At 33.4% G+C, this 11347-nt stretch overlaps 1 protein-coding gene across 1 annotated transcript; it reads left to right on the top strand.

Moving 5' to 3' along the window:
• The first annotated feature begins 5780 nt into the window (after positions 1 to 5780).
• LOC114179417 (protein IMPAIRED IN BABA-INDUCED STERILITY 1-like) lies at positions 5781 to 10313 on the top strand. Its single transcript, XM_028065757.1, has 9 exons — positions 5781 to 6632; positions 7085 to 7369; positions 7511 to 7828; positions 8263 to 8490; positions 8861 to 8958; positions 9148 to 9235; positions 9356 to 9883; positions 9970 to 10102; positions 10267 to 10313. Exons 1-9 carry the CDS (start codon positions 6333 to 6335, stop codon positions 10284 to 10286), a joined length of 1998 nt encoding a protein of 665 aa, XP_027921558.1. The 5' UTR covers positions 5781 to 6332; the 3' UTR covers positions 10287 to 10313.
• Positions 10314 to 11347: the final 1034 nt, after the last annotated feature.

The following is an 11347-nucleotide window of genomic DNA, read 5'->3' as shown; positions in this document are numbered from 1 at the left end:
CACCACAGGGATGTTACATGGGATATTACAAAATTGGGTGTATTCATTAATCTTCCAAATAAGAACACAAAAAACATTATTTCATGGACTCTAAAAGGGAAGGTGGGTGATTAATGGCTCATAATTAAGAGAGAAAGAACCATTTCCTTTTGTATCAAAATAATATTTTAATAGTAGAAGGACCAACATTCTCCCTTCAAACACTAACGCAACACAAGGTTTTAAGTAAATAGGGTTTATCTTATATACTATTTCTACCATTAAATTCTTGATGCTTAAAGTTATTGCATAATATTTTTAAAGCATTCAATATTACCTATACAACATATATCTAAAATACTTTCATTTTATATGTACCATTTTAAGTGTTAATTTAGGTTTTATCACACAAAGTTGGAGAACAAAATTAAGAGATGAAAACATAAAAAAATTAGAAAAAAAGAATGGACGAAACAGACATTGTCGAATGAGATGTTGCAGAAATAATTGGTGTATTTTTTTTATTGGACAATCTTCATGAAAAAACTTTTTTTTTTTCTTAATAGAGTTTCTTTTACCTTTCATCTCCGTTTTTCCACCTTCACCCACACCTTTATTTATTCTTTCCATCTCTTCTTTTCTTTTCGATTAAAATTGTTTAAATATGCTGAATAATTTAACTCGATAACATGATAAAATAAAACACTTTGATTTCCCTCTAATTATAAGGTTCTAATTATAAGGTTTGTTAGTGAAGAAAATTGAACTCACAACCTCTCTTACCCTTCTTTTCAAATTTATTAAACCAACATTATAACTCTTAAATGTTAGTGAAGATAGTTGAATCCATAATCTCTTCTAAGACTCACTTCTAACTTTATCACTAAATTAACCTTATATCTCCTTGTCATCTGATTTGAGCATCATAATCTCTTTTAGATCGAGATTGTCAATAATAAAAATTAATTGCAAAATAAGAAAAATAGAAAAATCATTAATTGAGACGGATAATTATATAAAAGTTATCTTATCTTAATTAGAATATTTTACATAAATTTCTATACTTAATTTATCTCAATTTGAACTCTAAATGTTGATCAAGAATAAATTATCAAAATATATTCTCCTTAAATTTATTTGAAGAGGATATGTTTCCAATTTCAAAGTGTTTAACTAATTATCTTTAAACGTGCATACATTAGATATTTGACCTTTTTGGAAAAATAAAATAAGAAAACTTAGATCATACACTATATATGGTTATGGTAATTTTTGGTTTTCTTCAATTGGAACCACGTTCTCTCTTTTTCTTTTTCATCAAGATATATTTAAACTACATCTTTAAAGTTATATAAATAAAAAACTCTAATTCATAAAAATTTAAAATCATTCTATTCTTTAATTTTGAGAAAAGAATTTAACATTTACTCATAATTATAATAAACTAATTAATAATCACCTTAGTATAACCTTTTAAGCAATTACTTTATATAAAAGTTATAAGTTGGAAACTAACCCTACAAAACTAATAAAGGTATATATTTTTAATGTAAAATAATGGCCACAAGTTGACTTAAAACCTTATAGAAACTTTGTAAACCCCACCACCATAGTCATAAATAATCTTACTAAACGTTGACGTTTTTCTGCTTTTCCTTATAAATAAATGTTTCCATAACTAAGTTGGTAGTACTTAACAAATGGAATTAATATTACTACCAAATTAAGTTGGTCTTCTTATACTCAGTCTTTGGACAAACAATTAGAAATGTTCAGAGACAGATACTAATATTTATATACCACTTCACACCATAACATTTATCTGCTGAACTCTCTTTCGGCAAAATACCCCAAATATTATTTATTAATAGTACATTTAAGTAAGAATCATGTGCTTAAATTGCATTAGTTTTACTGAAAAAAAAACTTTTTTTTTTCTGAAATGATCTGATCTTCAGTGGATTAAACTTATGATATGCTTCAAATATGATTATAATTAAATACATTATTAGTTGCTATTTCATATTGTACTACAAAATCTAATGATATCATTTCCATTTTTCACAACATAAGTTTCTATTTCATTTTTTATGTATCCTAATATCGTTTTACTTCATAATTTTATTTTATATAGATTCTATTATATAAATCTCATTACGTGATATAATTTTTTAAAATATTTTTTAGTTTTGACACAATATACAAGTCTTATAACATCTATATTTATAATCTTGGTTCATGTCGTTTAAATTAGTCCTTTTTTTTCGTTCAATTTTGTCTTCATGTTCACGTATTTAATTTGATAACCACAAAGTATGTAGGATTGTACTGTTCACATGATATGACACTCTTCACATTATAACTTATTTGAACAAAACACATGCATTCATAATGTAAATAATGTTATGTCATGTGAAAAATATCAATTTGTACATTCTACTGTTATCAATTTAAACAGCGTCAACATAAAAAGATAAAATTAAACCTAATTTAATAAATCAGATATCAAATCAAACAAACAAAAAATAAAAGAGACCAAATTCAACAAACTGAACTAAAATAATATTTAAAGCTATAATTTTTAACACTCTCCTACTATATACATAATGAATTTCCTGAAAGATCTTAAAACTCTAATTACTATCATTGCAACAGAGATACGTAATGATCACGTAAATGCTAACTTGTTTCTCCTTTTTTTTTCAGATTTCAGATCATAAAGCATTAAGAAAAGTGGAAAATGCAAGATTTTTAGATAAGAAAACCCGAATTTTATGACCAAGTATTTGAAGAATTGGCCTCTCCTTTTGTGATGTAGTTAAGTTGTGCCTGAGTACTGATTAGGGAGAAAAACATGAACATGTTGCAGGGCCAGAATGTGAGTAAGAAAAGAATAAAGTAACTAACGAAGGAAATGTTTGTGTGTTATGGTTCCCTTGTCGTTCAGTGTTTGTGGTTTCATTAAGCGTATGTAGGTTCTCTAGTCAATATTTGCACCAACTAAACCACAGTTATAAACCAAATCCTGACATGGATCCCCACTTGTGACCAACCTTTAACCTACCACACCCACCTCTTTTTCTTCTTCATTTTATTACTCTTTATTCCTTTTAATCACTGTTGTTGGTTTTCAGTTTCATTGACATCTTTTCAAGTGGAAGAGAGGGTGATGCTTCCTCCACCATGTATAAAAAATGAATTCAAAAATTAATCACAACAGCTCCACTCACATGCTTTGTTCAACATCACATTTACTCACTTTGTTTCTTTTGGTGTACATTTACTCACTTCTTTGAGTTGTTTCCTTGTTTGGAAATTAAGCTTATCAGTTTAATCTTGTTTAGGTGCACATGCATTGGCTTTCTGTTTCTTGTCAACTTCCTCAAGTTGCAATTTGGATCACCCTATATTGAAGATTAAAGAAGTCCACTTATGCCACTAAACTGTTTGTCATTATTCTCAAGCCAACTTTGTCAAAATGTCTGGAGTGGTTAATAAATGCATTCAATGAAAAGATTATTTTCTCTGATCAACTGTGGCACATTAAAAATCTGGGGACTTTTTCAGCTTTGTGTTTACCCTGCAGTAAATACATGCAGTACATCTTCATATTTTTTTCTTATAACTGGGTTGAAACTTTCAGGGAAAGATGGGTGCAAGGTTGTAAATCTAAAAGACGATCTTTTTCCTGTTTTAGCTCTGTGATTAACCACTTATCCTCTTTTCTTTTAAATTGTGAATTTGAATAATGCTTTGTCTGCATTTATTTACATTGATTAATGTAAGGGTTTCTTTCATAGTTTCATCTATAGATGTATTTATTAGTTATCACTTTGGTATTGTTTATTTCTATCATTGCTTCTGAGTGCTCCTCATGCTTTGAGGGATATCTTGATTAGATCACGGGAGGCACGAGGCAGCAATTATGGCTTTTCTCAGAGCCATCTTTCCTTTTTTTATGTATATCATCAGAGCCATTTCTTTTTCAGGGGGAGGGGTTGGAGAAGCGACTTTTAAAGTTTTAAAAAGAGTTACTATTATCAGTGTGAACCAGTGATGTCAAAGACACCACATGTAGAACTGGTAAAAGGAAGCCTGATTTTTTTTTTTTAATTATAAAATTTACTTTGATACTTGTTTATTTCCATGTTTTAAAATCTTTTTTCCTACTTTTGTGGTTTAATTTGTGAAAACTCCATACAGGAATGAATGTAAGATGCTGATATTTAAACTCCAGTCATTATAATAAAATTCAAAAGCTTTTATTACCTCATGTTTCTAATTCTGAATCTTGACCCAGAACTATTAATCTCAGTTACTGGTGACTCAATCCAGCAACTATGAGCCTTATTTCCTTAAATTATGACTTCCTAGTATGATGTTTCCCTGTGGCTAAATAGACAAAATTATGAAAAAGCTTCAATTTGCATAACAGCACAAACCATTATTTAGGTGAATAACAAACAAGACTTGCAGAATCAGGAAAGTTACTCACTTATATTTTACTTTATCCTGTTCTGACTGTTAAATCTAGGATTCCGGAAACTACATAGAATGGTAATCATAACGGTGAAAATAGCTGTTGGATGCTTGGGTTGGATCCCCCTTTCCTTTTATCACTAGAAAGAGAAAAGAGAAAAAAGAAAAAAAAGGATATATAGTGGGAGCCACACTGCAAACTTTTCCCTCGCCATTAGGATACTGAGAAAACAGCATACTGAAAATAAGGTAACCACATTAATAATGCAGACAAGGTTTTGGTGATCAAATCATCATGCTATCCTTCTTTCACTCAAGTCAGCTATGCTTACACCATGCCTAATCATTGTACTGAATTCCTAAACGCATTAGCACCAGGAATAATTTATTAAAACCCCACTTTTAATTTTTTCTGTATTATCAATTGGAAAAAAGGTCTGGTTTTACCTTTTCTTGTGCACATAGGAGGAACTATTGAAACATAGTAAATTATAGGAGGTAAAAGCTAATTTAGCATGTGTAGGAGCCTAGACCGTTTGAATACTTTTGGTCTACATCAAATTGAAATGGGATAATTTGGGAAGATTTTCTGGAATCTACAGAAATGGTCCCAAGACTCTGAATTCCGTAGTGAGGCTATATCCTAAGCAGCACGCTTTCTACCCACTCAAAAATATCAAACATTCCAAAGCGTTATCTTTAAGAAAGTGAGAACTGTGGTCAATATATACACCAAGGATAGAAGCAAGATAGATAGACACTGTTCTGTTTTCATGATCCGGTGTCAAACCACGAAGAAAATTTTGTGCTCAGAGAGTGCCTGCCCCATTATTATTTCAACCTATCAAAATCAAACACAAAATGCGTGGACTTTAAGTCAGTAACTGACGGAAGTAAACATCAAAATGTCAGCGTTTTATGCAGACACAGTTCGAGTAAGCGAATTTTATGCAGACTAACATTTCCTTCCATTATCAACTTTTCAGGGACAATGATTTATTATTTTCAAGAAGTGATTAGTACGAAAAATCACCCTTTTATTACCCTGTTCCCACGTCAAGTGGTGCATGAAGTATGAACAGAAAATAATCTTCAAATCTTGAATTCAAAGAAAGTGGAAATTTAAGCAAGGAAGACGCATTAATGAACACAACAACGACAGCCCAATACCATTTATCAGTGTGGAAGCAAATTAATTGTGATTGATAATAATTGGTGATTAGCAATTTGACATGATGACGACAAAAGCCAAATGAAAACGGAATTTATTAATTTATATATCTGTCATATGCTATAACCTCCCCATTTCACACGCGCTCTTCTAATCAAGCCCATGCAAAATTTCTCTACTTTCAAGTAGTTTACCTTTCACACAACATCACGCTCACAGGCAAAACAAACCTATTATAATACAAATTTGCAAACCAGTAGTACTGAGTAGTTACAAATACAACAAAACCAGTATTTCGCATTTTCGTTCGTTCGTTCGTTCGTTGTCATGCAAAAAGGCAGATACTCACAAAAGACTTTCATCCTTCCGTTGATTTCGGCGCTGTGTTTCAGTGAGCCTCATTAAGATCCCAACATCCACCCTCTCTTTCCGCAATTACCGGAGAAACGAAAAAAAAAAAGTGAGAAAGCGAGTGAAACAAAGTTTTATGTCCGTGCCTGTGTCTGAGTTCATGTCGTGTGAGTTTAAAAGGTCAGACCCATTTGCCCTTGCGGTGTTGAACAGTTGCTGATGCTCACTCTCGTTCTCCGTGGTTCCCAAAGGAGCTAACTTCATCCGAGGAACAGGACGAAGTTAACCGGTTGCGTGGTGGGTCGGAAGGTGAAGGTGTTGGGAGTGATATGGTGCGGTGAGGCGTAACGTAATGGGGTGTGTGGTGGCGAAGCAGGCTGTTTCTGTCACGCCTGCGATTGAGCACTCGGTTGAGTCGGATAAGAACAGGAAGAAGAAGACCGAGTCTGGTAGGAGCGAGTTGGGCGAGTCAGGGAGAGCGAGTTCCAATGGTGGAAGTGAGTCTCTAAGCTTCAGGTTGGGTAACCTGAGCAAGTACGTGGAGGGAGAGCAGGCGGCGGCAGGTTGGCCGGCGTGGCTCAGCGCCGTGGCAAGTGAGGCCATTCACGGTTGGGTCCCTCTTCGAGCTGACGCATTTGAGAAACTTGAAAAGGTTCGTATAAATACCAGCCACCATTTCATCATGTCAAATTATCAATGGTTTATCTCGGGGTGTTCATTTTGTGATTTAACTAACTAGGAAGCATTTCAAAATGAGAGTCATGGATGAGATTTCTCAAACTTTTTGGAATGGTATAGATAAGATTTAAAAATTGTAGTTGCGGTCAGCAATTTTATCACAATGGTTTTGCAGAAAATTTGTAGACGAACACAATTGTAATTGCATCTCAATTTACTTATCACAATATTTGATGTTATAAAACATCGTAAATGCAGTCACAACTATGGTTGCAGAAATCTTAAAAACTTGACGATGTAATTGAAATTGTCGCTATTGAATAATTGGTTTCTCTTGAGTTGTATATAACGTACTGCTTTATATACTAATGTTTATTATTGGTTTTGATAAGTTGGCTTTTATATGTTTGCAAACTGGATGAATAGATTGGGCAGGGAACATATAGTAGTGTTTTCCGAGCAAAGGAGATTGAGACCGGAAAGATAGTAGCTTTGAAGAAGGTGAGATTTGACAATTTTGAGCCGGAGAGTGTGAGGTTTATGGCACGAGAAATAATGATTCTTAGGAGGCTTGATCATCCAAACATCATTAAACTGGAGGGCTTGATTACTTCTAGATTGTCTTGTAGCATATACCTTGTGTTTGAGTACATGGAGCACGACATCACGGGGCTCTTGTCTAGACCGGAAATCAAGTTTAGTGAATCACAGGTATGAATGTTGCATGTTTGTTGTTTTGTTTCTCAGACACCGTGAGATAAGTGTTGAGTGATTTGTGAACTGAGACAAAAAAAGGTGCCAATTGAATGTTGTGATGCTTAGCTAAAAGGATGAAACAATTTTGTTGTGCAGATCAAATGCTACATGAAACAATTGTTATCTGGTCTTGAGCACTGTCACTCACGGGGTGTGATGCACCGGGACATCAAAGGATCAAATCTTTTAGTGAATAATGAAGGGATATTGAAGGTGGCAGATTTTGGACTGGCAAATTTTTCCAATTCTGGGAACAAGCAGCCCCTCACTAGTCGTGTAGTCACGTTATGGTACCGTCCTCCAGAACTTTTGCTCGGTTCAACAGATTATGGTCCATCCGTGGATATTTGGAGTGTTGGCTGTGTATTTGCAGAATTACTAATTGGGAAGCCCATACTTCAGGGGAGAACCGAGGTAGTAAAGTAAACTTTTCAAAATGTATGGACTTTTTTCCTTCCCTGTTTGATATTTTGTGTTCAGATGATTACCCTCTAATGATGCTCGTTGGTGACAATTTGAGTTTCATTCATTGTTTCGGTTACATACTAATTTTATTAAATCCTATGTAGTTGTTGACAATAATTATTCAGAATACAAATTATAGTCCCCTTCCTATTGCATGACGTTTTGTGACAGTCAAAAACTGTTGGTTTGTTTGACATGGGTGCTCTTGTTGTGTGTTTAATTATATATGATCTTGATACAGTGGAGAGTGGAACTGAACTTCATAGATTGCTTGTTAACCGGCTAATTGATAATAAACGAATCAACTGGAAGTGACAAATATAATATTTTGTTCTTTACTGTTCTCTTCAATCTATACTGAATTCAACTTTGCTATACATTAGGTTGAACAATTGCACAAAATTTTCAAGCTCTGTGGCTCCCCACCCGAAGAATACTGGAAAAAAACCAGACTTCCTCATGCAACATTGTTCAAGCCACAGCAACCATACGATAGTTGCCTCCGAGAGACATTTAAAGATTTTCACATCTCCAGTGTAAATCTTCTACAAACTCTTCTTTCTGTCGAACCAAGCAAACGTGGGACTGCCTCCTCCGCTCTCTCATTAGAGGTAAGTCAGCATGGCAATGTTGGTTTTTTATATGTTGAAAATAGTTAGAAAATGGATTTAGGTCTAACTCAACCATCTAAAGTGGATTTAGAGTTAATTCTATAAAGTTGAGTTAAAGTGGATTTACTGAAGTGTTCTTTTTCGGTGATTAATCTCTATAACAGAGCATAGTCTCCTGATTGCGTTTGTACATTTTGATTTTGATAATATCTTTTTGTGCATATAATCTTTCTGTCATTTTTGTGATATTAGTCCTAGCCTATATTCAGATTTGTTCGTCATCCATCTGCAAATTTTATGACCATGTGCAGCATTGATGTATGGTTTTGGACTCTTCTAGCCTTCTAATAATAATTTTACCACTTTTCAGTATTTCAAAACAAAACCTTATGCATGCGACCCATCAACCTTACCAATATACCCACCTAGCAAGGAGATTGATGCGAAACATGAAGAGGAGTCAAGAAGGTAAAAATCAATCATCTTTTTTCTGACTATTTTATGGAGTTTTACTAGAAAGGTTTAGTTTTACTGAAAAGAGGATATGAAGCTTTCAATAGTATTGAACATCATAAACAAAATTTAATCTTGAAATTTTCATTTTATCAATCATCATTTGTTGCCTTTTCATGAGATTATACGTCGATGAACTTCCAGGAAAAAAATTGGTGGGCGAGCTGGTGTACCAGAATCAAGAAAACCATCAAGAAAGCCACTAGCACTGAGTAAATTAGCCCCAGCAGAGGTCTAGCTTGCTTTTTTTGTTCTTCCATCATTGTGTTTCTTATGCACTGATTTCCAAACAGTGACCTAATCACCAAAAATGGATTTTCATCTCACCTAGAATCTTATTCTCCTCCTACAGGATTTGACAACTCAAACTCAAACTTCCCTAAAGATTGATGATAGATGTATCCACACCCTTAAAGAAGAGAACACTAATACAGTTGAGGAGGCACCAAAGCAGTGTAGTGGTAAACCAGAGGATGATTCCCATGTGAAGAATGCATCTAAAGTAGATATTCCCTTTCCTGGGCCATTGCAAGTTTCAAAATCAAGTGGCTTTGCATGGGCAAAAAGGCGTAGAGATGACACTTCTATTAGAACTCACAGTCGGTCTATTTCTAGAGGCTATATCTTTAATTCATTGGAAACTTCTATACTAAATTCAAGGAATAATTCTGAATCCAGAAACTACGAAAATAATGAATTTTTCGGGACATGCACCAACTCTAGGGGCCACGACCTACTTGAAATTTCTAAGCTTTCCATGAAAAATCAATGGAGTAAGTTTGATCGTCCAGATTCATTTGATACTGAGGAGTACCATTCACAAGAACTTTCCATGGCGCTTTATAACAGGCAAGACTCACTATCCAAGAGAAGTAACCTGGTAAGTTTACTTAGTTTGCTAATTCCCTAATGTGCAATTTATGTGCTCTTCACTGGACATGCTTCTTATTTATTTCCTCTTAACAGAGTTACCAGGATCAAGGAGAAAAGGTAGAGTTTTCAGGGCCTCTGCTATCTCAAATGCACACAGTTGATGAACTCTTAGAAAGACATGAGCGTCACATCCGGCGTAGTGTCAGAAGATCATGGTTTCAGAGAGGTATGTGGCAGAAATATCTAAAAGACTGTTGTCACAAAATGAAGAAGCAATTGCTTTTTTCACTCCCTCTTCAATCTTTTCTCATTCATTTTTGTGCATAGAGTTCTTGCAATCATTATCAAGAAACTATGGTATTACAAAGTTAATCGATCCATGGATTGCAGGTAAGAAGCAAGGGACGTAACTCCAAAGGTGATATTTATTCATGGAAGGAAATAGTAACTCCAAAGGTGCATTTGAAACCAAATGTCCTTGTGAAAGGACCATTTTTCATTCTCCAAGCTCACTAGCTGCTGTGACTTTGAGCAACAGATGAACATTATCATGTCCACATAGACACAGTACCAAGAATAGAAGCTTGGAAGCTAACCAATTTGAGGAGTGTAATTCAGTTTACAGAAATCAGAAGGCCATGGAGAAGAGAAGAAAAGCTCTCTTTTTACTTCTTTTTCACCATGGATTCTCTATTTTTGGTCAATTATAATATATGAAAATTTATTTCTTTATCATCTAAACTTCCTCAAACATCTTGCCTTTGGTAATCCTTATCTACCTCTCAATTCTCATCCACCAATGTACATACAAACATTAATACATTATCTGCATTGCTTATAAATTGGTCTAATTCCTATTTCACTATTTTTTATAGGCTTCAATAGTATATTATTCTACAAATATTTTTAAAAGAAAAAAAAATTGAATTTTTCAATAAGATAACATTAGTTTATAAAATTAGTTTCATTCTAAGTTTTTATTTTGAACTTATATCTAATAAGTTAATTTTAGCTTATAAAGGAGTTTATTTTATTTTTCTTCCTAAAACATGTTTATGAAAAAACTAATCCAACTAATATATTATTAACATTTTATTATCTAAAAGTCTCTTTTTTAAAGGAAAAACTTTTGAGTTACACAGTTCATAAGACATTTTTGACTCTCAGATTGTAAAGGCAAGATGGAAAAAGAAAATGTGGGGTGCAAGAAGAAAATATGACTGTGCATTAAATTTTGAAATTTTAGACCAATTTAGTCATTCATCTTTCGAAATACGTGGATTTAGTCTTTTTAATCAAATTTTATTAGGTTTAGTTGATGTTTTGTATGCATTTCAGGATTGTATCTGAGTTGTTTATACTGTTTGACACATTTTCGCTTTAATGTTAAGTCGTCAAATATTATTATGAAATGTGCTTGAAATGTTAAATAAACTTAAAAAAATTGGATTAAAAGAATTAAATTTCTATA

Source organism: Vigna unguiculata, chromosome 3 (genome assembly GCF_004118075.2).
Source record: "Vigna unguiculata cultivar IT97K-499-35 chromosome 3, ASM411807v1, whole genome shotgun sequence".
In the NCBI taxonomy this organism is placed as follows: domain Eukaryota; kingdom Viridiplantae; phylum Streptophyta; class Magnoliopsida; order Fabales; family Fabaceae; genus Vigna; species Vigna unguiculata.
This window is presented reverse-complemented; position numbering and strand designations above follow the sequence as displayed.

Coding starts and splice junctions, on each gene's coding strand:
- LOC114179417 (XM_028065757.1), top strand. CDS start 6,333: ATGGGGTGTGTGGTGGCGAAGCAGGCTGTTTCTGTCACGCCTGCGATT. Junction 6,633..7,084: donor CATTTGAGAAACTTGAAAAG/GTTCGTATAAAT, acceptor CTGGATGAATAG/ATTGGGCAGGGAACATATAG. Junction 8,491..8,860: donor CCTCCGCTCTCTCATTAGAG/GTAAGTCAGCAT, acceptor ACCACTTTTCAG/TATTTCAAAACAAAACCTTA.